The sequence below is a fragment of the Neomonachus schauinslandi genome, chromosome 4 (genome assembly GCF_002201575.2).
Source record: "Neomonachus schauinslandi chromosome 4, ASM220157v2, whole genome shotgun sequence".
In the NCBI taxonomy this organism is placed as follows: domain Eukaryota; kingdom Metazoa; phylum Chordata; class Mammalia; order Carnivora; family Phocidae; genus Neomonachus; species Neomonachus schauinslandi.
In genome coordinates, this window is record NC_058406.1 from 16729836 (window position 1) to 16754756 (window position 24921).

The 24921-nt window shown below is 51.0% G+C and overlaps 1 protein-coding gene across 1 annotated transcript; it reads right to left on the minus strand.

Annotated features, from left to right (window-relative positions):
- Positions 1–1537: 1537 nt before the first annotated feature.
- Positions 1538–3296, minus strand: HTR1D (5-hydroxytryptamine receptor 1D). The gene has a single exon (XM_021683538.1). The coding sequence runs from the start codon at positions 2859–2861 to the stop codon at positions 1662–1664; it is 1200 nt and encodes a 399-aa protein (XP_021539213.1). The 5' UTR covers positions 2862–3296; the 3' UTR covers positions 1538–1661.
- Positions 3297–24921: the final 21625 nt, after the last annotated feature.

Genomic DNA, 24921 nt, shown 5'->3' on the forward strand with positions numbered 1-24921 from the left:
GATCTCCCAGGGGGGGCAAGACACTAACATAGAGGTTCCCAAACTTTAGAGAGATAGAAATCATCTACTGCAAGAAGTCAGAGAGAGGCTTATTTAAAATGCAGACTCCCAGGCCTCACTGCCAGAGGTCTGATTTGATGGGTCTGAGTTGGGGACCAGGAATCTAATGTTAACAAGCTCCCTGGATCTAATGCAGATGGCCCAGGGAGCACAGTGTGAAATGTCCAGCAGGAGCTTCAAGGTCAACACAAGACTTCTCTGTCTGCCCCTGCCCACCCCCCATTTTGGCATCCCTCTTTTCCTTCCCTTCCTGATATCCCAGATTCCTGGCTATCATTCTTCTCTCTGTGCCCAGAGACCCCAATGAGCATTACAGACCTCCCAGTCTTTGTTCCTGCTCTTTGTTCCACCTGGTATGACCTTCCTTTGCTTCGCTCCATCTCCCCCAAGAGGCCTCATCCCCTCTCCCCTTCCTTAGTCTCCCATCCCACAAAGGTTCAGCTTTTGGGAGTCTGTCCCCTCTTTATGAAATCTTCCCTAACAATAGGAACATTGCTCTACAGCATCGATAAAATGGGGATGAAGAGCAAACAAGAAAATGTGCACAAGGAACATTGTAGGCACCCCATAAACAGTGGCTATTGTTTTTATACAATAACATACCTATCATTATCCCCATTTTACAGTTGAAGAGAGTGAGGCAAAGAAGGCTTCAAAAACTTGCCCCAGACCACCCAGCTAGAAGTTGGTAGTACTTGAATTTGAACTGAGGCATCATTGCTCAGCTTTAACCATCACAAGACTGGCTTTCATAAGGCTCCAGTGAGAGACGAGATGCCAGGGCTCCGGTACAGCACCGGGCCTGTGGTGGGTGCTCAGTAAATGCTGGAGACTGAAGTGGATTGAAAGGTTCATCCAGGGAGTGGGGGGACATTACCCGAAGACCTCACTGACCATGACGTCTCATGCTTTTTATTTGACAAGACTCAACATCTTAAGATCTCTGATGAGAACAGGATATAAAAAAAATAGTTCATGAAACAAAATTCAGAATGGTGTCCCACTCAAAGCTTGGTGGGTCCAAAGCCTGTCAATCTGTCATTGAGGGTAATTGTGGGTTTTAACTTCAGAATATTAAGGTGAGGCAGAGATACCGGGGAAGGAGGAAGGGTAGCGGGTAGTTGATCTGCGTGTTATTTTCTAATCAAGGTGCCACATGGAATGGAGAGCTTCCAACCTGACTCCAATTCTCTTTCAGCTCAGGTCATTAACCTCACGTACCCTCCTCCTCTGAGCTCCATACAAAACTTACGTAGACCAGAAAGCCTCCCATTTGAACCTAGGGTCTCTCTGTAGAGTTGGACAGCTTCCCATCTGAACCGAATCAACAGGGAATCCTGTGGATCACATTTCTCCCAACATGGATGAGCCGTGAAAATATGCTAAGTGGAATCTTCGGTCTTGTCACCCTTCACAAAGCTGCCCCACTTTGGGTGGCACAAAAGTCAAGAAGACAACAGGAAGAAGAACGCTGAACAATTCTATTCGTCGAACCAAAACCCAACATATCAGGATTGACCCAAATCTCAGGAAAAATAAACAAGACAATTCCAGTTGGGTTACAGGACACAACAGATAACAAGAGTCATCAGCAAATAAGACTAGGAGGCTTTCCGAAAATGGACAACTTTCTGAAACGCTTGTCGAAACTCTTCGTTAAACACAGTATATATTATTGGATTGATGAGGGAGTTGAGATAGCCAAGCCAGGTGAAGAAGTCAAAGAGGGCTGGGTGGAGCCAGCAGGAGTCCCGGCAGATGGGGAGGACCAGAGAGGCGACAAAGAAGGGCAACCAGCAGATGATAAAGGCCCCTAGGATGATCCCCAGCGTTTTCGTGGCTTTCCTTTCTCGAGCCGCGGAAATCCTCTTGCGCTCCAGGACACTATCGGCCAGCTTGATTTTCACGTGGCTGAAAAAGAGAGCGGAGCCGGCAGTATGGGAGTGCCCCTCATGGAGGCTGGGGCTGAGCGAGCAGAGCGAGGACCCCGCAGAGCCCGTGATGAGGTGGGCCGTGGTGAAGCGCTTCCCGTAGAGCGAAGGCGGATTCAGGATGCGATTCCGGGCAGCCATGTAGATGCGGCCATAGAGGATGATGAGCAGCACAGAGGGGATGTAGAAGGCCCCGCAGGTGGAGTAGATGGTGTAGGAGATCTGAGACGTGTTCACCAGGCAGTCCGACATCTCTTCGTGAGCTTTGGCCTGCCGCCAGAAGAGTGGCGGGATGGAGATGCAGATCGAGATGACCCAGACAGTGGCAATCATGGCAGCCGCCCGGCCCGCTGTGCGGCGTTTACTATACTCCAGGGCGTCTGTGATGGCCCAGTACCTGTCCAGAGCAATGACACAGAGATGCAGGATGGAGGCTGTGCAGCATGTGATGTCAGAAGACAGCCAGATGTCACACAGGATTTGGCCAAAGCTCCAGGTGTGGGTGGTGGTATAGACAATGCTGATGGGCATGACCAAGATGGAGACTAAGAGGTCAGTCATGGCCAGGGAGCCGATGAGATAGTTTGCTGGGGTGTGGAGCTTCCTGGTGAGGAAGATGGTGGTGAGCACAAAGGCGTTGGAGAGGGCTGTGGCCATTGTGATGATGGAAAGGAGCAGAGCAAGAGAGATTTTGAGGGCCTGGAGTGTCCCTGGACCCCAAGCCTCTGGGGTTTCTGTAGCATTCAGGGATCTGTTGGAGGCCTCCTGGAGAAGGCCTTCCAGTGACTGGTTTGGCGGGGACATTCTAGGTGGCTCTCTCTTCCCACAGACTTGGACACACACAGCTCCCTTCACAGTTGTCCTGCCCATGGGACAAGGTCATCCTTCTGCTTCATGCTGGTGGGGGCCCTCCATCAGAACAGCGCACAGTGAAAAGACCTCAAGACTTGACTATTTGAAGAACAGTGAGGTGACAGCTGGTAGTTAAAGGTCTTTCCTAACCCGGATGAATCCCAAGATGTCTCACTATTCTGGAACTTTGCCCAGCAAATATTCAAGCCCAGGGGACACATGTTGGATTTGTTAGACATTTATCAGGATATCACACCAGTGTGGGCAGTACTTTGGGATTCTTGCTTTTGGCATTTTGGCTCCTTCCAAAGCTTGAGGGATAAATGTGTTTAATAAGAACTTCGGAATTTCCCCCACCCTATTCTGAGAAGAGTCTGGGTTTCAGGTTGCCTCTGGGGGGCTTTTAAAACCAGAGACAAACAGAAGTACCAGCAGATTCTGAGAAGCAGTCCAGTCAACAGCTCACCGTTTTCCTAAGTTCATCTTGACACATCATGAGGCACTGAACTTGGGGGTTCCTGTCCCACTGATCACTTTGAGCCTGAACAGACAAAACATTCTGGTTACCAAGACCTGAAGTATGCATGAGCTGGGAGAAGGCAAAACAAACCGATCACTGTGGGTTCATCGAGAAGGGCACATGTCCAGAGCTCTGGGGCTTAAAAAAGAAAAGAAGGCAAGAGTTAGGTTCTAGAAGGACATTGAGACACTCGAGACTAACTATAAGTTTAAAAGCATACTGGTTAATGTTGGCGGTGGCACGGTGAACCTAGCTTGTCAAAAGTGCCAGCAGAACACAGGGGAGGGCAATGGGTCCCACCCCCACAATTCCCAGAGGGGGCAGAGCCGCTGGAAGCATCACAGGCTTGTTATAAATACATGAAATCAGCTTTGTAAATTATGAATCAGAAACCATCATTCTATTTGCTCAGCAACAATGAAAACTAAACAAAATAACTCGTGCACAGGAAAAAAAAAAAAAAAAAAAGGTCAACAGGAAAGATACCAAATTTTTACAATGTATTTCTCTAGGAATTGGGGAGGGGGAGGTGACCTTTCTTTTATTCCTAAAAAATTTTCCAATTTCCTAGAGTGAGCACGCATGATTCTTAAAACAAACACAAAAGCAAAAACAGAAACACCTTTTGGTTAGCAGAGAAAATTAATTGCAAAAATTAAAACCCTGAGCATTTTTCATGGTGAAAGTTCAGCTCCAGAAAATATATTCAGCTTTCTAAATGGAAACTGGGAATGTCATCACAAAAAAACCCTCGAAGACTCATTTTCTCCTCTGTGTGCCTCTGGCCTTGAATCTGGGTTCCAGTATTTGGGACATGGGCAAGCCAAGGGGTTCTTGGAGCTTGGGGCCCCTGATATAGATGATTGGGGTAAGGTAAAGCACAGGGCACTCTGTGTAAGGCCCATCTCTTGCATGACCCCAGCTAAAGTCTGTGGGGCCTGCAGGTAGCCCCTGATGTATGGGGTTGACAAGAAGAGTACCAAGACCCCTTAGCCCCATCCACACCCCTACTACCTCTTCCCCTGCCTTATATGGAATGCTAAAACTCCACCAGGAATCCCTATGATTCATTTGATTTCTTCCAGGTCCCATCCTAAGAGTGTTCAAAGCCTGGCACGGGGTGTAGACATATAGCTTCAAGGACCCTGGGACGGAGCTGGCCAGGCAGATTTATATATACACACTTTTAAGAATTATTATTATGGGGGCACCTGGGTGGCTCAGTCGTTAAGCGTCTGCCTTCGGCTCAGGTCATGATCCCAGGATCCTGGGATCGAGCCCCGCATCGGGCTCCCTGCTCGGCGGGAAGCCTGCTTCTCCCTCTCCCACTCCCCCTGCTTGTATTCCCTCTCTCGCTGTGTCTCTCTCTGTCAAACAAATAAATAAAATCTTTTAAAAAAAAAAGTATTATTATTATGTATGAATTTGTTTCATAGTTTGTATGTTTTTCACCTTAATGTGTTTTGAACTCTGTTCCATCAGTCATTCCCATAACATCATGCTTAAGGGCCGTATATTGCTCCAATGGATGGCTACATTAAGAAGAAGGTTTCAATAGTCAAGATCAGGAGGGATGGCATTCCTGGTGGCTGGAAAGGCAAGAGCAAAGGGCCAGAGGTCAGCAAATGCAAGGCCTGGCAAAGAGCCCAACTGGCTGGAGCAGAGAGAGCAGGGGTGCAGTAGCAGAGAAGGCTCAGGAGGGGGCTGGCGCCAGAGGTGGGAGGCAGCTGGGTGCAGGGGAGAGCTTGGCTTGGGTGGGACAGTCTGGACACCAATCCCTCTTCTCTCCCCACCCTCCTGTATGACCTTGAGCAAGTCCCTTACCCCTTTCTGAGTCTCAGATTTCGTCTTCAAAAAAGTGGCCACCCTACCTGCCTCCCTGGGCTGTGGTGGATCTTCCATTGCTCCTGGCAAGGCCAGCCTCTGAAACCCAGTAAACACTGAGCAAAGTCAAGACTCATTGCCAGTCTGACTGCCGGTCCCTACAGCTTGGCTCTGGGATTTGTTGGGAAGTTTCAGTCTGTGTCTGTTGATTGACTGGTTTTTAAACCATTAAGAACCTAGACTACTGCAATGCAATAGTTTCTCTTGCACTCCTCAAACTGTGGGGACTTTATCTTTGAAAAAAATATCTTCTGGGCACCTGGGTGACTCAGTCGGTCAGGCATCTGCCTTCGGCTCAGGTCACGATCCCAGAGTCCCTGCGTCGATTCCCTGCTCAGTGAGGAGCCTGCTTCTCCCTCTGCCCTTCCCCTGCTTGTGCTCTCTCTCTCAAATAAATAAATAAAATCTTTAAAAATATGTATCTTCCTAGAAGAGGGGAAACATCCTCAATTTAAGAAAACAAATCTGTTGGTTTACTTTAATGTAAGCTCCACTCCAGCGTGGAGCCCAACACAGGGCTTGAGCTCACAACCCTGAGACTGAGACCTGAGCTGAGATCAAGAGTCAGATGCTTGGGGTGCCTGGGTGGCTCAGTTGTTGGGCGTCTGCCTTCGGCTCAGGTCATGATCTTGGGTCCTGGGATCGAGCCCCATATCGGGCTCCCTGCTCTGCGGGAAGCCTGCTTCTCCCTCTCCCACTCCCCCTGCTTGTGTTCCCTCTCTCGCTGTGTCTCTCTCTGCCAAATAAATAAATAAAATCTCTAAAAAAAAGAAAAAAAGAGTCAGATGCCTAGCTGACTGAGCCACCCAGGTGCCCTAAGAAAACCAAACTTAATCCTAACCTGCTCAAGAACATTCCTAAAGTTTAAAAGATACTATTATTATTATGTCTTTCATACAGCTCTTGCTATGTTCCAGGCACTGAGCTAGCCCTGGGGCCAAGAGTCACCCACTGTGACGTGGGCAATATGGCCCCCACCTTACAAGTGAGCAGAGAGGTGACGTCACCTGCCAAAGGTCACCCAGCTAAAAGTGGAAAAACTGGGCCCAGAGCAGCTCTTGAGATTTCCATTCTTCTCCACACTGCCTGGATCAGGAAGAAAAGCCTTAAGGCGCATGTGCTTCCAGCAGTGAAACTGGTTTGGGGCCTCACGGTGATAGGTGAAAACGATGCCCTCTCCTGACCCTCTCACCCCGTGCTCCACCTCAAAAGCCTCTGGCTGAAGTTTTCCTCCCACTTTGGTTCACATGGAAAATGTGAAGTTGGGTTGGACTGTTTGGAATGTTCTTCCTTCCAGACAGACTAGGTGCAGTCATTTCTCATGGAGGGCTGTATGCCTGCCCCACAAACCCATGTGGCCGCCCTTTGGGTTCCAGGCATTCCAGTGACCTCACTCAGTGAAAGGCGTGGGCTCAGAAAGGCCTGGGAGGCTGGTGGGTGACATCTTGGGAAGGACAGCGTGGCTTGCCTTGGTCAGGAATGCTGAGCTGGAATTTTGAGGGAAGCCAAGTGCTTCTGAAGCTATCTCCCTCCTCTCCCGCCTGCTGTCCTTCCCCACCCTCAACAAAGTTGGGGGAATTTCCCATAATCCAGCTGCCTTTGGAGATAAAGACTGTAGCTCCATAAGCAACTGCCTCTCCTATCACACTTCAAATAATAAAACAAAAAATACAAATTAAAACAACAGTGAGATAGCATATTCACCCGGCAGACAAGTACAACATTTTAAGTCTGATCATGCCACATCATCCGTAAAGGCGTGGACCAACAGGAATTGTCACCTACCACTAGCAGAGTGGAAAGACGAGGAACCTCGTTAGCAAACAATCTGATATTATCTCATAAAGCTAAAGGTGCAATGATTACCTCATGGCCCAGTAATTTTGCTCCCAGGTATACATCGCAGGGAAACTCTTCTCTGTGTTCATCAGCAGAGAGGAACAAGAATGGTCACGGTGGCATGGGCTAGAAACAAACAACTAGAAACCACCCAAACGTCCATCCACAGCAGAGTGGTAGAATGTGGTGTATTCCTATGCCAGAGCATCATGGAGAAGCAAACCTGAGTAAACCAAAGCTGCATCCTATGGGTGCTTCTCACAAACAACACTTAGTGCCGAAGTCAAAAACACGCACAAAGAAACAAAGTGTTTAGAGATATAAATATATGTTGGCAAAGCCATAAAGCAAGGAAACGTTAAATATAAAATCCAGGATTGTGGTCACCCCTGGAGAGGAAAGAATGCAGGAATGAGATTGTGTAGGGGTTTTAAAAGTATCAGTGATGACGTGTTTGGGGTTTTTTTAAAGATTTTATTTATTTATTTGACAGAGAGAGACACAGCAAGAGAGGGAATACAAGCAGGGAGAGTGGGAGAGGGAGAAGCAGGCTTCCCGCAGAGCAGGGAGCCTGATATGGGGCTCGATCCCAGGACCCTGGGATCATGACCTGAGCTGAAGGCAGACGCTTAACGACTGAGCCACCCAGGCACCCCTGATGATGTGTTTTTTAAGGTGGTGGTAGGTACTTGGATGTTGATGATTATTCTTTGAACTGTATGTATATTATAATATGTACTCTTTTGTAGGGAATGATATATTTATAATTATTTCTCTTAGACAATCAATTTTGTACATTTGAGAAAAAAAGGCAGCCATCCTACCAGCAATGACACGGATACAGCTTGATACAGTAATACCTGCTGATACATTTGAATCCGGAAGATGTGGGTTCTGGTCCCAGCTCTGCCACGGGCCAGCAGGTAACCAAGGATAAGTCATGACTTCTCTTGAACCTCCAGTTTCTTCCTGGGTAAAATGGGAATATAAGCATGGCTATGCTGCTCCAAAGGATGTTTAGTACTTCCAATAAGATCATGTATGTGAGGCGGCTGGGTGGCTCAGTCAGTTAAGTGACTTCCTTCAGCTCAGGTCATGATCCCAGGGTCCTGGGGTTGAGTCCCGCATTGGGCTCCCTGCTCAGCGGGGAGCCTGCTTCTCCCTCTCCCTCTGCCGCTCCCCCTGCTTGTGCTCGCTCTCTCTCTCTCACAAATAAATAAATAAAATCTTCAAAAAAAAGATGTGTGTGATGTGCACTAACTATAGAAACTTGGACAAATGTAATGAGGGTACAAAGATGGCAGGCAGTGGCTAAAAGCATACATTTAAAAATATACATATTTATTTGAGAAAGAGAGAGAGAGAAAGCATGAGGGGGGAGGGGCAGAGGAAGAGGGAGATAGAATACTCAAGCATACTCCCCACTGAGCATGGAGCCCAATGCCAGGACCCTGAGATCATGACCTGAGCCAAAATCAAGAGCCAGACACTTAACCGATTGAACCAGCCAAGTGCCCCTTAAAAGCATACATTTTAAGTCAGGTAGGATCAGGGTCCAATTCCTGTTGCTCCACTTTCTTGCTATGGCCACTGGGCAAGTCATGTAAGTTCTCTGCGCCTGCACAGCTTCCGTGATGGAGCCGATAACCCAGACCTCACAGGAGCTTGGGGAGAACTGGTAAAATCATGGATCCAAATGCCCGACATAGCGAATGACGACTTCTCTGGCTTCTCTATGATGTGTCCAACCAAATTCAGGTCTGCAGGCAATGAGGCCTCTTCCGTCTACTGTCCAACAAGCCATCCCTGTCCATTTTAGTGAGTGATGCCTGCCACTGTCAGAACTACCAGCCATACCAGGGAGCTTCTCCCTCGCCCACCGCACCCCCGGGAACCGCTGCGGCAGCAGCAAGGACTCCCCTTAGCCCAGCAGTGTCTCCCCCAGAGTCCAGACCACATAGACCCCAGCCACTCCATACACTCCCAGCTCTAGCATCTCTGCGGCGGGATGGAGGGGCAAAAGCAGAGTCTCAATCTCAACTTGTTCCACAGACCACTTCTGAGCATAGCCGATTGGACCAGTGGACACGTGACCCCAAATGAGCCAACCAGATTCTCTCCTGGGAATTTAGCAAGGAGACTGTGAACAGCTGGGTGGATTGACAATGGAGGAGGAGCAACCTGCAAGCCAAGGACCCTGAGGCTGAAGTCTGGCCACCCCCGGAGACCAAGGCCAGGGCAAGTTTAGGGGCAGCAGAAAAGCCACAGGTAAATAAGGAAAGAGGTCTGCAGAGAGAGGCAGGAGAAGGGAGAGGACAGAGAAGAGAGCAGAGAAACAGGAGAACCACCTGCCCCAAGAGAGGAAGAGGAAGGAACCTTCCAGATCCAATGGCACTCTTTCCTATTCTTGGATGTCCATGAGCGACCTCTGTATCCAGGAAACCTCATTGTTAACCAGCTCCTACTTTTCCCAGTTGAGCCAGTTCAAATGAACGGAGAAACAGTCCAACAGGCCCTGAGAAGCGGTAATAAGACAGAGGATTTCCAGTTCCTTTCCCCCAAACAATCCCTACTGTGCAGTGGAGGCAAGTCATTTCACCTCCTGGGCTTTTCTTCTTCATCTGTAAATTGGGGTAATAGCACCTTTCTCCCAGAACTGCTCCGGGGATTCAGTGGGAAGGATGCATGCCTGGTCCACAGCAGGGGCTCTTTGTAGCCCTCTTAACAAGGGCTTCCTACCCAGGACTCATTCAGTTTGCAGAAAGATCAGTCACCTCCCCTTTCTGAAAGATCTTTATTTTAACAGTCATAAAACCTTGTCAGAAAACAAGAGAATTTATGGGTTTAATGTATCCTCAGAAACCAGTCTCATCCTTTTGGAAGAAAAAAACCCAGGGCTCTGTGATGAAGATTTGTTGCCGTAGGATAAATACCCCCCAGAGAAATTCCTGTCTGTTCTTTCTCTGGAAGCTGTGTGGTACGGCTGAGTGAGCCCTGGATGGGGAAATCATTCTCCACAAATCTGAAGAGTGCTTTATATTTTACAAAGTGCATCCACAGCTGTGACCATCTCCTTCTCTGTAGGGCACAGGATCTCCCTCAGCCTCAGTTTCCTGCTCTGTAAAATCAGGGCATCAAGTTTATCTCCTGAGGGTGTTGTGAGCATGAAATAATATATGTTCAGAAAACTAGAGAAGTGTTAACATGGGTGTGTGTCTGTCTGTCTATATCTGAGCACAGGGCTTGACTTCTAATTAGTATCTCAAGCAAGTCCATCTTTCACCTGTTTCTCTAATTATAAAAATCTGGAAAATGTAGAAAATAAAAAATGCCAAACCTCTGGCCAAAACCTTCTACTCCCAGCTATATAACCAACAAAAACCTGCATTTATGTCCGCCAAACCACTTGTGCAAGAATTGTTCATACAGGCACGGTTTAACAACCACAAACTGAAAGCTATCCCAACAGACATCAACAGTAGGATGGAGAAATGAGCAAAGTCACGCAGTGGAATATTATACATCAGTGAGAAGGAACACCAGCTCCCCGCTACACACCACCACAAGGAAAAAGCAGAAATAATGTTGAGCCCAAGAAGCTGAACATTATGACACACCACGTGTGATTCAAACGTCATAAAGTTCAAGAACAGGCAAAACTGACCTACACTAATGGAAGTCAGGCTAGGGTCAAAGGGAGACCCTGGGCTTGTCCACTTAACCTCTTCGAGCTGTTTCTTCCATATGGAAAACGGGGATGAGGGATGCCCGGCTGGGTCAGTCGGTGGAATGTGCAACTCTTAATCTCAGGGTTGTGAGTTCAAGCCCCACATTGGGTGTAGAGATTACTTAAAAATAAAATCTGGGGCACCTTGGTGGCTCAGTTGGTTAAGCATCTGATTTCAGCTCAGGTCCTGATCTCAGGGTCCTGGGATCAAGCCTCCTGTTGGGCTCCCTGCTCAGCCAGGAGTCTGCTTGTCCCTCTGCCCCTCCCCCTGCTCTCAAATAAATAAATTTTTTAAAAAATAAAGTAAAATAAAATCTTAAAGTAAGAAAGAAAGAAAACACGGACAATAACAACACCAACCTCAAATTGCTGTTATGTTTGAGTGAGCTGAACAGAAAGCCCAGCCATATAGTAAACACTCCATCAATTAGTTATAATTAACAGCCCCTCCCTGGCAAACCTGATTTCGAAGGAATACCTTAAATGATGCAATCCAATCTAATCAGCTGAGACTGCTGATGCCCAGAGAGGCAGGTGTCTTGTCTAAGACCACACAGCGAAGTTTCACACCCTTCTCAGCTCAGCTCTGTGCTTCTACTCCCTTGTCCCTCAAGTCTGGGTTAAGCATGGACTAGCTGTGGTCAACAGAATGAAGCAGAAGCCACAGGGAGCCAGTTCCAAATTTAGTCCTCAAGAGGCTGTGCACATTTCTGTTTGCACTCTGCCACGAGCACACGTGTGGGCGAGCCCACTGGTCCCTAGAGGAGGTGAAGACGCATGGAGCACAGCCACGCCAGTCAACTGCCCCCAGCCAAAGCCAGCCTAGAACAGAGCTCCTCAGCTGACCAACAGATGCATGTGTGAGCCCAGCTAAACCAGCAGAAATGCCCAGCCAATCTCTGATTAAATCAGCCAGTCTCTAGATGCGGGACTCATAGTAATAAATGTCATCTTAATCCACTGAGTTTGGGGGTGGTTTGTTACACAGCAATAGCTGACTGATATAGTCTCCTCGTTTGCCGAATTACTAAATTCTGTCAATTCTACTGCATAAACCTAACTCTGCCTTGGCTCTTTCCTCCCATCTAGCCCTTGCTATCACTCTCCTGTTTCTCTCTGCTGCCACTCCTGCCCCCTCTTCATTCTCTTACCACATCACACCCAGAATTTTCCTTAATTTTTTAATTGTTTACAGATTTTATTTATTTATTTGAGAGAGAGAGAGAGAAAGAGAGTGAGAGCGCATGAATGGTGGGGAGGGGCAAATGGGGAGGGAGAAGCAGACTCCCCACTGAGCAGGGAGCCCGACGTAGGACTTGATCCCGGGACGCTGGGATCATGACCTTAGCCCAAGGCAGATGCTTAACTGACTGAGCCACCCAGGTGTCCCAGAATCTTCCTTTTAACTAAAAGTCTGACCATGTCAGTCCTTTATAATCCTCCAGTGGCTCCCAAGGCCCCTGGGATTCAGTCCCAACTTGGTCTAAGAGACCCTTCATGAACTGGTCTTTATTTACATTTCCAGCATCATCTCCTGAATCAGCTGGCTGTGACGTTTGCACTCCAGTGACACAGATCTGCTAGTCTTCCTGCCAGCACCCCGCTGCCATGAGCCCCAGCACTGCTTTCAGTTCGGAACCTCTGTCCCCATTGTGTCCTCTGCCTGGAAAGTATCCCCTGCTCAGCCCTCTGGTTGCCTAATCCTAGTCACCCTTCAGGACTAAGCTCTGGCATCTCCCCAGGAAGCCTTCCCTAACCTCCCCCCAGCCCAGCTTGGGTTAGATACCCCACTCTGGATGCCTAACACCATAGCTCTTACCATGCTGGACTGTCTCCATCACTGGACTTTGAGTGCAGGGACCATGTCTTACTTAACCCCTAGAGCCCTGACACCTGGCCCAAAGCAAGAGCTCAGTACCTGTTTATGATAGTCTCCCTGAACTGGTGAGGAATAGGCTCTGAGAACAGAGCTTGGCCTGAGAGGGGGGAGCCCTGATCTTTTGCTTGGTTCTGCCATAACCTCTCTGTGGCCTCAGATAAGTCAGTTCCTGTTCTGGGCCTCAGTTTCTTCATCTTGAAAATGCAAGGGTTTGGGGCACCTGGCTGGCTCAGTTGGTTAAGTGTCTGCCTTCGGCTCCAGTCATGATCCTGGGATCCTGGGATTGAGCCCCAAGTGGGGGTCCCTGGTCAGCTGGGAAGAAAAAATAAAAACAAGAAATCCAAGACAGGTGAAACCTGTTTTCCAGACCTTTGCAACAGCTAGGGAAGTCAGAGAATGCAACCCCTTTTTCCTTACAGCTTTGCACTGAGTTATTACCAGCCTTCAGTAGGGAAGGGACCACCTTGAACGACTAAATGTGTTGCCCAAAGGCTTTATGGCTGACCACTCACTGGATTTCCTCCCATGCTTGTGGGAAAGTGGGCAAAGGGGTTTTAAACTCACCATCTGCCTCTAATACTACCGCTTGGAAGCAGAGTTAGTACCCCCACCTTACAGATGACAAAACTGAGGTCCAGAGAGGTTAAATGACTAGCCCAAGGCCACACAGGTAATATGTGACACAGGATTGAGAGCCAGCGCTGAAAAACTCCAGAATAGCCACTGCTGGCCACACGTGGTCATTGAGGGCTTGAAACGTGGCCACTGAGATGTGTTGGAGTGTAAAACGCGCTGAGTTTCAAAAAGAATGTAAAATATCTCACGAATAATTTTTTATCAGTTGATCATATTTTGGTCATATTGAGTAAATAAAACATAAGTGGTTTTTTCTTTCTTTTTTTTTTTTTAACACAGCTACCTCTAAATTTTCTAAATCTAAAATTACCTCCGTGGCTTGCTTTCTGTTTTTAATTGCATAGCTGTGCTCTAGAACCAGTGGTTCTCAACGGGGGTGATATCGCCCCCTAGGGGTCATTTTGGGACTCTGTCCTCAGGGAACTCCCGCAATCCAGGGGCGGGGTTGGGACGGCCCGGGGTGCTGCGCGCGCAGGGGCTGGAAGCCCAGTAGCAGCAAAGTAACCCGACGCGCTCTTAAGAGCTTACTAGGTGCCAGGCAATGTTTTCAGCGCTTCTCCTTTATCAACTCAGTTAAGGCGGATCCTCCCACTGTCTGAAGTCAGTCCCATTGGTATTATTCCCATTGCCCAGGGCAGAGAACTGCCACTCAGGGAAATGGCTTGTCGGAGGCCCTGCAGATCCAGGCTAGGAGCCCGGCTTGCTCGCCTCCCTGCTCCACCGCTCAGGCAAGGTGAGTGAGTCAGCTCCACTCCCTCCTCCGCTGCACGAATAGCCCACACAAGCCTGCACACACTCCCAGACTCTTCGCTGGGGACCTGGGGACCTGTTCTATGCCAAGCTCCGTCACTCCCACCCTAGCGGGCCCCGGCCCCGGGGAGCACGCAGGAGCTGTTCCTTCAGCCGGCAGCACGCGATCCTCCGCTCGCCTTCTCCGAACAGCCCAGAGCGAGGGTAGAAACAGCCGCTCACCGCAGCCCATCTCACACTGGAATGAGCCCACGGGCTACCCAGGGGTCTTAGGAAACGGGCAGGTGCTGATTCCGTGGGAGGAGAGCAGGACCTGAGATTCGGCATTGCTGACCAGCTCCCAGGTGATGGGGCTGCTCCATGCGCAGCAATGAATGGTGCCAGGGATAATCACAATGTCAGGGCTAAGGCTTCAGAAGGATGTGAGTGTCAGAGCGGGAAGGACTCAGGAATAGTGTGGTCCAACTCCCTCATGGTGCTGACGGGGAAAGAGGCCCAGAGAGGGCAGGACACTTGCCCACGGGCACACAGTGAGTTATAGGCGGAGACCAAGTCTTCAGACTCCCATCATTGCTCCTTCCCCTGCCTCCCGTTTGCAGCAGCAGGAACTTGAGACTAAGGACAGCAGTATCCACCGGCTCTTGTGCCCATTTCACACCATACATTTTTGGCATTTTCAAATCTCCCAGTCATCTCTGTCGGAGTTTCCATACTAGGGGAGTAATTCTCAGAACAGACTGGCAGGGCAGACCACACTCGGCCAGAAGCCTCCAGGGCTGCATCCCCAGGTCCTGGAGCTCACTCTGCTGCGCCCCCCTCCCCGTGCTGCACATCTGGGTCCCCAGAGAGCACTTGAGATGATGGAGTGAAACCACTTTTAGGGCAAGCGAGAGGCTGTCTTCTCCAGACTGGATAAACAAGGTACGAACAACAGGAATTCATTTCCTAGAAATGGAACACTGAATTTGTTAGGGCTTACGGGATCCAAACCTACTATTCACCATCTGCTCGCCCTGCTGGGAGGCATAATCCAGCTGTGTTACAAGCACAAGCTTTAGAGTCAGGTAGACTGAATTTGCTTTCCCGCTATGCCACTTACTAGCTCTGTGACTTTGGGCAAGTTTCTCGACTTCTCTGAGCCTATTTCCTCAGCCATTCGATAGCTATTCGCTTAAAGCCTTACCCCGTGTTGCCGTAAGCAACACACATGTGGACCCTGTTCCTGGGAAGACTTCTGGCGGCCCCGGGGATACGCTCCCGGAACCTGGGTCCACAGACATGACTGAGGATGACATCGGAGCATGAAGGGAGCCGTGGGAATGTAGGAGAGACAGATAACCTGCTGTGACCCCGAGACCCCTTCTGAAAGTAGCCCTGAAGCGGAGCGCTGGAGAACAAATGCAGTCAGCCAGGGGAGAGGAGTTGGGGCCGAGAACACCTATTCCACAGACTGAAGAATCCTTGGAGAACTTCTCCCTTCATGTGCCCTGAATCCTTTCTCTTCACTTCCTGTGGCTTACCTATCCAGAGGCTGCACAGTCCAGCCCTTTCCTCTCCCCTTCACCTGCACTCGCAGAAGACCCCACCTCCAGCATGGCTGAGGCCTCCTTCTGCAAAAACACCATGGTTCTCTCACTCCTCTGAGCCTTTGCACAGGGTATTCCCTCTACCCAAAATACCCCTCCTCTCATCTCTGGATCCACCTTCTCTGGAGGTTTCTCTGGACCCAAGAGATGGAACTGATTACTCCCTCCTCCCCACTCCACCGGGCTTACTTGCTTACTGCCTGTCTCCCTGTTGGACTTGATTTCTGGAAGGGGGGAGTGGTATACCTGTGCCATGAAGTCCAGAGACCTCTGTGTGGGTAGCCTTCATCTACTCATCCAACTGCAACTTCACTCCCAGGATCAAATTCAACTGTCGCCTCTTTGCTGAAACTTGTCCACTCCAAACTCAGTACAGCCACCATCTTCCTCACCCACACCAGCCCCTCCTGTTTCCTCCTTGGCAGGCACGATCCTGTTCCCATTCACCTGTCCCTAGCATTTGGCATCCTCCCCCTCCCTTATTCTCCCTGGCAATTAACCAGTTACTTCCCTTTTATGTATGAGCAGGTTGAGGCTCAGAAAGGTCATGCAATCTGCTCAAGGTCAGACAGCGCATACGTGGCCAGACCCAGGGTCTTGCTCTGAACGGCTCAGACTTCCTCCCTAGCCTGACCTCTAATTCCCTACAAGTCCTGTCTCCTCTCCCCTGACTTCACACACATTTGGGGAATTCACATGCTGGTTCAGGCTGACTCCCCTCTGCCTGGAAGAACGATCTTTCCCACTCCCCTTCATGCATACCTGATGTCATCTGCTCTCTGTTCTCTGAAGCCCTTCTCAAAAGCCGCTTCCTCCAGGAAGCCTTTTCTGGTGGCAAAACCTTGCTCCTTTAAGCCCTCTCCTGACTCTGGGTCTGTTGGTGCCTCTCACTGCCTGTGCCTGGAAGCTCTTTGAAGAGCTCCCTATTCCCTCCGCACTCCAGTGACCGCGGCACGGTAGGCTGGCAATCAGTACAGAAGAACTCCTTTGTAAGGCTCCAGTGAGCCCTGGAGAAATAATAGCATTTGCTCCCTCCGGTCTGAAACTCTCCAACCGCTCCCATATCAGAACAAAATCCGAAATCCTCACCACGGCCACAAGGCCCTACGCTGTCTGATGCCCAAGACACCTCCTTGACTTCATCTCTTACCAGCTGCCGACCCCACCCTTAAATATCACCTCTTGGGCACAGCTTTGACTAGCCAATATAATAAAGTAGCCCTCATTCTCTATCCTATCACCCTGCTCAATGCTCATTTTAACACTTAACCCTATCTGATGTTTTCTGCTCATCTTTGCTTGTCTCACCCCACCCCCTCCTAAAACTCACCTTCTGTCGAGCCCATCGCTATATCCCCAGCGTCTAGAATAATGCGGGGCTGGCAATACCTAGGTGGGTCTACAGCCTGAGAAGAGATCTGAGCTGGAGACAAACCTTTATGAGTCACATGCACAGAGGTGGTTACTAAAGCCAACAGGGTGGATGAGCTCACCCAGAGAGAATGTCTAGTACGAGCGGAGCGGAGGGCCTGGGGGAACAGAGCCGGTAATGGCTGTAGAAAGAAGGATAAACTTGCAAAAACAAGAGATGAAGAAGGGAAAACACGACAGTGTTACATTGTAGGAGCCAGAAGAGAGTGCATCCTGAGGAAAGGAGTGGTCAGCCGTGTCATCTGCTGCTGAGAGAGGAAGTTCAAGACTGAATGATGTCCGTGGAATTCAGCTTGCTGGAGAACACTGGTAACCTTGGCAGATCCCTGTTCCTCTGCCTGACTCCAGACCCTGCACCATCTGCAATGAGAGGGACCTCTCAGGTCCCTGGAACTCCCAGCTCTAAGAATGTATTTCTGCTCATAGTCACATCACTTTGCCAAGAACTGTCATCCATCTGCGGCCTAGGAGAGTAAGGATGACCCTGTCCGTTCACCCTCATTATCTGTCATGCAACTGACCAATTCTGAGAAAGCACCTTTGTATTTCTGGGCCTGTACTAGGCACCGTGGGGAGGAGGAGGCCCTAGGCCCTACCAGTCACATCCAGCTGGCCGGCCCCTTCCTCCTAGGCCACCCTCTACGTCCTGGCTTCCAGGATGCCTCCACAATAAAGACCACCCATTTTTCCCCACTCGTTGGACAGGACCAAAGCCTGCAGAAGGCCCAGCTGTCCAAGCAGCCTTGCTCACTGCTGTCGGTAAAGAGTCCCTCCTTGTCCCTGTGAGGAAGGCTAAGACCCTGACCAGTGGCTGTGCAGTCCAGAGGAGAGCACAGACCTGAGACGTGTGCTCAATCAGAAAACACTTGAGGCCAATTCCAAGGAAGAGATTGAGAGGTGATTCCCACTAACCAGAGCAATGATTTCCACTAATGACTGAGCTGTTGTGTGGCCAGGTGCTGTGCCGAGCAATGACCACATTTGATGTGCACGGCAAGCTTGTAAGGCAGCATTCTTAACCCATTTCACATGGGAGAAAACCACAGCGCAGAGAGGTTAAGGGCTTTCACAAGGTCATGCAGCTAGTAAATAGCCAAGCCCGGTTTGCTAATGCAGACAATCTGATGGAGAGCACCAGCTCTTAATTTTTTGAACTTCCCCAGAGCTGGTGAGGCAGGGGGCTAAGTCTTAGATCCTCTTACAAGCAATGCGACCTTGGGCAAGATTTAGTCTCCACTCTCCCCACCTGCAGCAAAGCAGATTTCTTAGTGCCCTTCCAGTTCTGACGTTATGTGATTAGCTAGGATTTGTACAGAACTTTACAGTTTAGAAAAAGGCATCCTGGGGCGCCTGGGTGGCTCAGTCCTTAAGCGTCTGCCTTCAGCTCGGGTCATGATCCCAGGGTCCTGGGATCGAGCCCCACATCGGGCTCCCTGCTCTGTGGGAAGCCTGCTTCTCCCTCTCACTCTCCGCCTGCTTGTGTTCCCTCTCTCGCTGTGTCTCTGTCAAACAAATAAATAAAATCTTAAAAAAAAAAAATTTAGAAAAAGGCATCCTTACAGCATCTCATTTATTCCCACGGATCTTGCAGGGTCGGAGAAGTATCCCCTCCATTTGACAGATGAGCAAACTGAAGTTCGAAGAGATGCAGTGACCTGCCCAAGGTCACAAAGCAAGTCCGGGCCCGCTGGGCTTCGGGTCTGGAAACAGAGGCTCCACACTAGACGCTCCTTCAACTCCCCTCCGGAAAGGGCCGGCCCCGCCCTGCGCCGCACCCCGACCTGGCCGGCAGGGGGCAGCGCCCCGCTTCCCTCCGCCTCCCGGCGCCACGTGGGGGCGTCACAGCCCCCGACCCAGGCGCGCGGCCCCCGCCCGGCCAGATGTCGCCGCGGCGCGGGGCGCCCCGAAGGCGCGCCTGGGACCCCGTACCCGTCTCCCGGCGCTGCGTCGGCCCCCACTCCGTCCCGGGGCTCCGGACGGCGTCCCCCGGACGCTCCCCGCGGGTTGGACTGGTCCTCCGGGACCTTCTGTCCCGCGCGCGCGCACCTCGCGTCCGAAGGCGCCGAGAAGGGGATCGCGCCGGGTCACCGAGGCCCCAAGCCGCGGCGCCCCTTCCCCGCCCCAGCGCCCTCGGGACGGCCGTCACGGCCGGACTCCCAGCCCCGAGGGCCCCGGCGCGCCCTCCCTGGGCGGCACTCGGCTCCGAGAGCTTACCCGCTCCCCGCCACGCAGGTGCGGACCCCGGGCTCGCCGGTCCGGGTCCTGCTTCCTCGCGCAGCGCCGCGTCTCTCCGCCGGCGGCCACCGCATCTCGCCGCGACCCCCGCCGAGCTCCGGGCGCCGCCCGCCCCGCCGTCCCGGGGGCTCTGCCCGGCCCGCGCCCTCGCGACCCCCACCTCCCTCCTCCGGGGCCGGCGCCCTGCGGCTCCCGCTCGGCGCTCCCCTTCCCGCGCCCGCCGCTCCTCCTCGCTCCCCTCCCCCAGCTCCTCCCCCGCGAGGCTCTCTCCCCTCTCGGCCCCCCGCCCGCGGCCCGCAGGCTCGGCCCTCTCCGGTCCCGGCCGCGCGGGGAGCTCGGAGCCCCCGCCGCCGCCCCAGCCCAGCCCCGGGCTCCACGCGCCGCACCTGTAGGAGAGCCGGTGGGCTGGGTCCGCAGTTGGGGGGGCGGCCACGCCCAGAGCCCCGGGGTGAAAGCCTAGCCTCCCGCATCTGTCCTTCGGTGCCCGTCTCGTGTGTTCATCCCTAGTTGGATTTTTTTTTTCTTCGTTTAACAAATAACTGTTGATCTGTGTGTCAGGCATGTTCTAGACACTGGGGACATGGTGCACTAAACAGATGTGGACCCAAGGGAGCTTACATGAATGTGAGAAGTAAAACATATAAAATGTTTGTAGAGGTAAATGGTATGGAAGAAAATAAAGTAGGGAAAAGGAAAGAGAGATGAGGTGGCCTCACTGGGAAAGTGGCGCCTGAGCGGAGGCAGGAGGTGGGGAGTGGGCCCTGCAGAAGCGTGGGGAACCGGTATTCCCAGTGAGGGCCCCCACCCCCACCCCCCAGGCTGCCGGTCGGTTGGGGGCTAAGTGAATAGCAGGAGTTGAGGTCAGAGAGGCACTTCCCGCCTCCTGTGCTGTCATGAATCTGCCCCGTCCCAGAGAACCAGGGCTGAGAAGACTTGAGCACAAAGCAAACATCGAGAACCGCCCATTGACGAGGCACAGCGCTGGGCGCGTCCTGTGTCCAGGCTTCACATGGGTCAGGTGGAGCTGGCCTTCCATATCCCTATGGGCTTTTTGTCTACTTGCTCTTCATGCATTTTGAAGCCTTGTTATTAGGTCCATCCAGCATTAGGATGGCTATGTCTTCTTGATGAATTGACCCTTTTATCCTTATGAAGTGACTCTGTCCCAGGCAACCGTTTTTGTTGTGAAGTCTCCTTTAGCTGGGTGTAGGGAGAGGCCAGCACTCGGGTGGCTGGTTTATTTACGGCCCACACGACTGTTTGAAAGCTGGCCCACCAACCCTCAACACCTCCTCCAGACTTTCTTGTTAGTGTCCTTCTGTGTCCTTTTGTCTCCACAAATTCCCTACCCACCTGGCCCTCCCCTCCTTTCTCCACACCTCACCCTCCTGGTTTACCGTTGGATCATTGGCCAGGGACCTCCATCTCTCTCAATCTCTCTCTCTTTTTTGGAAGGCTGTGATCAATGATCATCAATAATGCAAAAGTTCTTTTTGTCTTAGTGCAAACCCCAGGCAAGTAAATCACTGGCAAATAGACAGGAGTTATGGGCAGCCACACCTCAGCCTCCTTCACTCTACTCAGGTCCTGGGCTCTTTTCCCGAATAGGAAATAGGAAGATGGAACAATGCCATATGTAGGCATTTCCCAAAATAGGTGCTGCTGCTGTGCCTGCCCCAAGTAGAACAGTCCTGGAGGAGGAAGGGAACATGTCTAGACAGCAGAAGCAATTGCACTACCACCAGGGTCCCGGCCTGAGGTCCTAGAGTCGGGAAACCCACACGGAGTAAATACACCTGGAGGGTGTCCTCAGTGAAAAGACCCGGACAGCCCCAGAAGCTGTCCTGACCAGGGATGAGAAACAGGGAAGAGAGAGGGGCAAACCTTGTGTGACATCTCAGCGTTCTCTAACCAAGTGACAGCATTTAACAACAGCTGGTCTAAGGAAAAGGCTGGATCTACTGGAGAAGGTCACTTCAGCCTCTCAGCCCTCACCCTCTGTGTTAAGTAAGCACATTCTCCACTCGCAGAAAGCTTACAGTCCAGGAGAAAAAACCCACATGCAGTTAAGCACTGCGTGGTGTGGGGGAAAGGAGAGAGGTTCGATGGGGAAGGTCACCCCGCTTGATGGGGAAGGTCACCCTGCTTTGAGCCCGGAAGGGTGAGTAGCAGGCATCTGAGCAAAGGGGGAAGGAGAGCAAAGGTGTTTCCCAGTAGAAAGAACAGCATGTGCAAAAGCATAGACACTAAGAAAAGAACTTGGTTGGGGGGGTGGGTGCGCCTGGGTGGCCCAGATGGTTAAGCGGCTGCCTTCCGCTCAGGTCATGGTCTCCGGGTTCTGGGATCAAGCCCCATGTTGGGCTCCCCGCTCAGCGGGGGGCCTGCTTCTCCCTCTCCCTTTGCCTCTCTCCCTGTTCATGCACGTGCTCTCTCTCTCTCTCTGTATCTCTCTGTCTCAGATGAATAAATAAAACCTTTAAAAAAATTTTTTTAAAAAGGAATTTAGTTAGGGGAATTGCATATATTGCATATACTGCTAGAGTAGGGAGAAGAGGTCAGGATGTGGCTGGAGGGGCGGGAAGGAGCCAGCTCATGAAGAGCCTTGAATGGCAGGTGAAGGACCCCAGGTTTTATCCTGAGAGCCACGGGAGCCAGGGAAGGGCTCCAACTAAGAAAATGGCATGATTGGACAGTGGTAGGTGGGCAGTCTCTGTACCCTGAACCCTGATACCCACATGGGCATCATCGACAACTCTATCATAGTCCCCATCACTGCTCCCATGCTGAGAAAACCTGCGGCAATTCCCTAAGAGCTTCCCAACCCCTCCAAACCATCCTCCATGCTTCCCTAGAACAGGCTTCCTGAAACACACGGATTCCTGGCCCGGACATCTCCAGCACCTGCCACCGCTCCTGAAGAGGTCCCAGCTCCCCGCCCTGGCATTCCAAACTCTTCCCCGTCATGTCCCACTCTGTATGTTCTGCCTTCTATAACCTGGCTCATGCTTTTCCTTCCATTTGCAAAGTTCTCATCCCCATTTCCGTGAATCCCTCTCGTTTCCAGAATCTTTCATAACTCCTTGACTTACCATGACTCATCCCCTCAAGGCCCCGCTCTGAGATCCACTTCTCTGCAGGGCCCGTCCCATTCCTCCTGAACGGAAGTGGTGGTTCCCTCCTTGCAGGTCTGATGGTAGAGTGGGGGTTAAAAGGGTCGACTCAGTGATCAGACTGAGTTTTATCTCCTGATTTCACTGCTCAGTGGTCGGGCAACCCTGGACAAGTTACCTCAATTCCAGAAGCCTCAGTTGGCTCATGTGGAAAATGATCACAATAATAGTACTCACTTCATGGGGTTATGATGATGACCGTTAAAACCAAGCCCCTAAAGTACATAGTGTAGTGCCTGGCACATAATAAGCCCTCCACGAGTGTTTCCTGTCACTATAATTGTAGTTGGGATGCCGTACCTTTCAGAATTACTTTGTGTCCATCTCCCCCAACATTGAGTTTTGGAAGGGGAGGGGTTATTCACCTCAGTATGCCCCGTGCCTAGCACCAGGTCCGGCACACTGTGGCTTTCAACCAAAGACGGATGGATTGATGGATGGATGGATGGATGGATGGATGGACGGACAAATTCATGAAAGAAGCCAACCAGCTCCCATTGAGTCTCCTCTGCTTAAGAGGTGGCAGCCAGGCTTGTCCTTTTCTGAACAGGGTTGAATGAATCCTGTGTCAGGGGACTGATGTCCAGGGCAAGCTTTGTCATCAGTCTGTGGTTTGTAATTTCTTCAGGAGAGATCTGTCTAGACAGAGGGGACATCTGCACCAGGGACTGCATGGGAATCAGAATCCAGGCGAGGGCTTTTCAGGGAACCGGAAGCCCAGCCTTCTCCCTCCTTTCTTCCTTCCTCTCTGCTCCCAAGTTTGCTGAGCTAGTTTGCTGCCTGCTCTCAGCAGTGGAAATTAGTTGACAGTTTTGACCTGGGGACAACAGAGAGGGCCCTTCACCAGGTAGTGACAGGGCAAAGGGAAGGATGGCGAATCCACCAAGGAAAGGAACCAATATTTACTGAGTAATTTTTACGTGCCAATCACTATGCTGAATGCTTAACATGCATTGTCCTCTCCATAATCCTGGGAGGAAAGAACTACTGTCTTGCCACCTGATGAAGAAACACATACAGAAGTTAAGTGACTTTCTCTTGCAAGCGTAGTGACAGGGTGGGACTTCAGTTATATCCAACTCCGCAAGCCCAGGCTTCTCACCATGAATCATGAGTCTAGTGAACGAATATTTTGAGCACCTGCTCTTTGCACAGTACTGTGGTAAGTGGTTCGGGGACAGCAAGGATAATTCAGTTGTGATTTCTACTCTCATTCCCTGCCGCCCTCCACAAGCTGTCTTTGTATTCCCGGCTCAGTGCCTGGCAATGTAGTGAATGTTGACTACAGCATGGATTGTCAGAGCTGGAAGGGCCTTTGAAGTTCAAGTATATTGATCCTGTCAATTTACAGATGAGACCAACAAGGAGGAACTAACTGGAGAGTATGGTCAGGAGCTTTGGGCTCTGGAGGCAGGCCACTTGGTTTGAATCTCAGCTCACACCAGCTGTGTGACTTTGGGTCGGTCACTTAACCTCTCTGTGCTTCAGTTTCTTTGAGAAAGGGGGGTAAAATTGCAAAAATAAGTAAGATCATTCTTGAGTGGGGTTTAGCATAACACTTAACACGTAACCCCACAACACATTTTGCTCTGATTATGATTAACTCGTCACACAATGAGTTAGCAACAGATCTGGACTAGACCTTGCACTTCCTGACTCACAGTTCACTGCTCTTTCCAGCTCCCCGTGCTTCCTTGTGTCCATTAGAGTGTGGTTAGGGGAGAATGGGAGTTACCTAGGAAGGGGGATACATGTGATCAGGTGTCTGCTGTCCTTGGCGACAAGTGTCCAGATGTCCCTGAGCCCGTATCTCAGTGCCTCCCACCACTCTTCCTCCCTGTCTTTGCTGCCTTCCCACCCCCACCGTCGCCCCTTACTCCTAACTGGAACACAGCACTGAGACTCCTGATAACATCCCCGTACCTCCCATTGCAATTTCCTCTGGAAGCAGCCAACAGGAAATTCCCCGGAGCAGTGAGGAATGGATGTCCCAAGGGCAGCCCTGATACCATCTCCAACATCAAACCTCCGAACAGGGAGAAGACAGGTCCCACAGGAGAGGTTTCTCTGTTTATTTTCCTCGGGCTTGACTTCTAACCAGAGAATTTAATTAAGAACTCGATGGCTTCACCCAGGGAATAGAAATCCAAGGGGACAGCAGGGCTGAGGCTGGTGGCCACCAGGAAGGAAGAGAGGCACCTCCCTTGACTCAGCTCTGTGAAGGGTTTAAGCTGCAGCAGAGAAGTTCAGCTCACAGGGGACTTCTGGTCTGACCCCAAGGCAAGAATCTTTCCCTCTCGGCACTGGAGAAATTGTAGATTCTGCGGCACAAATGGACAGAAGTTTAAACCAGCCAAGGAAATAGGCAAAGTGTGATATTCTGGAAGGCTCCCACTTGTAACCACTCCCACTGTTCTTCCT

Coding starts and splice junctions, on each gene's coding strand:
- HTR1D (XM_021683538.1), bottom strand. CDS start 2,861: ATGGGCAGGACAACTGTGAAGGGAGCTGTGTGTGTCCAAGTCTGTGGG.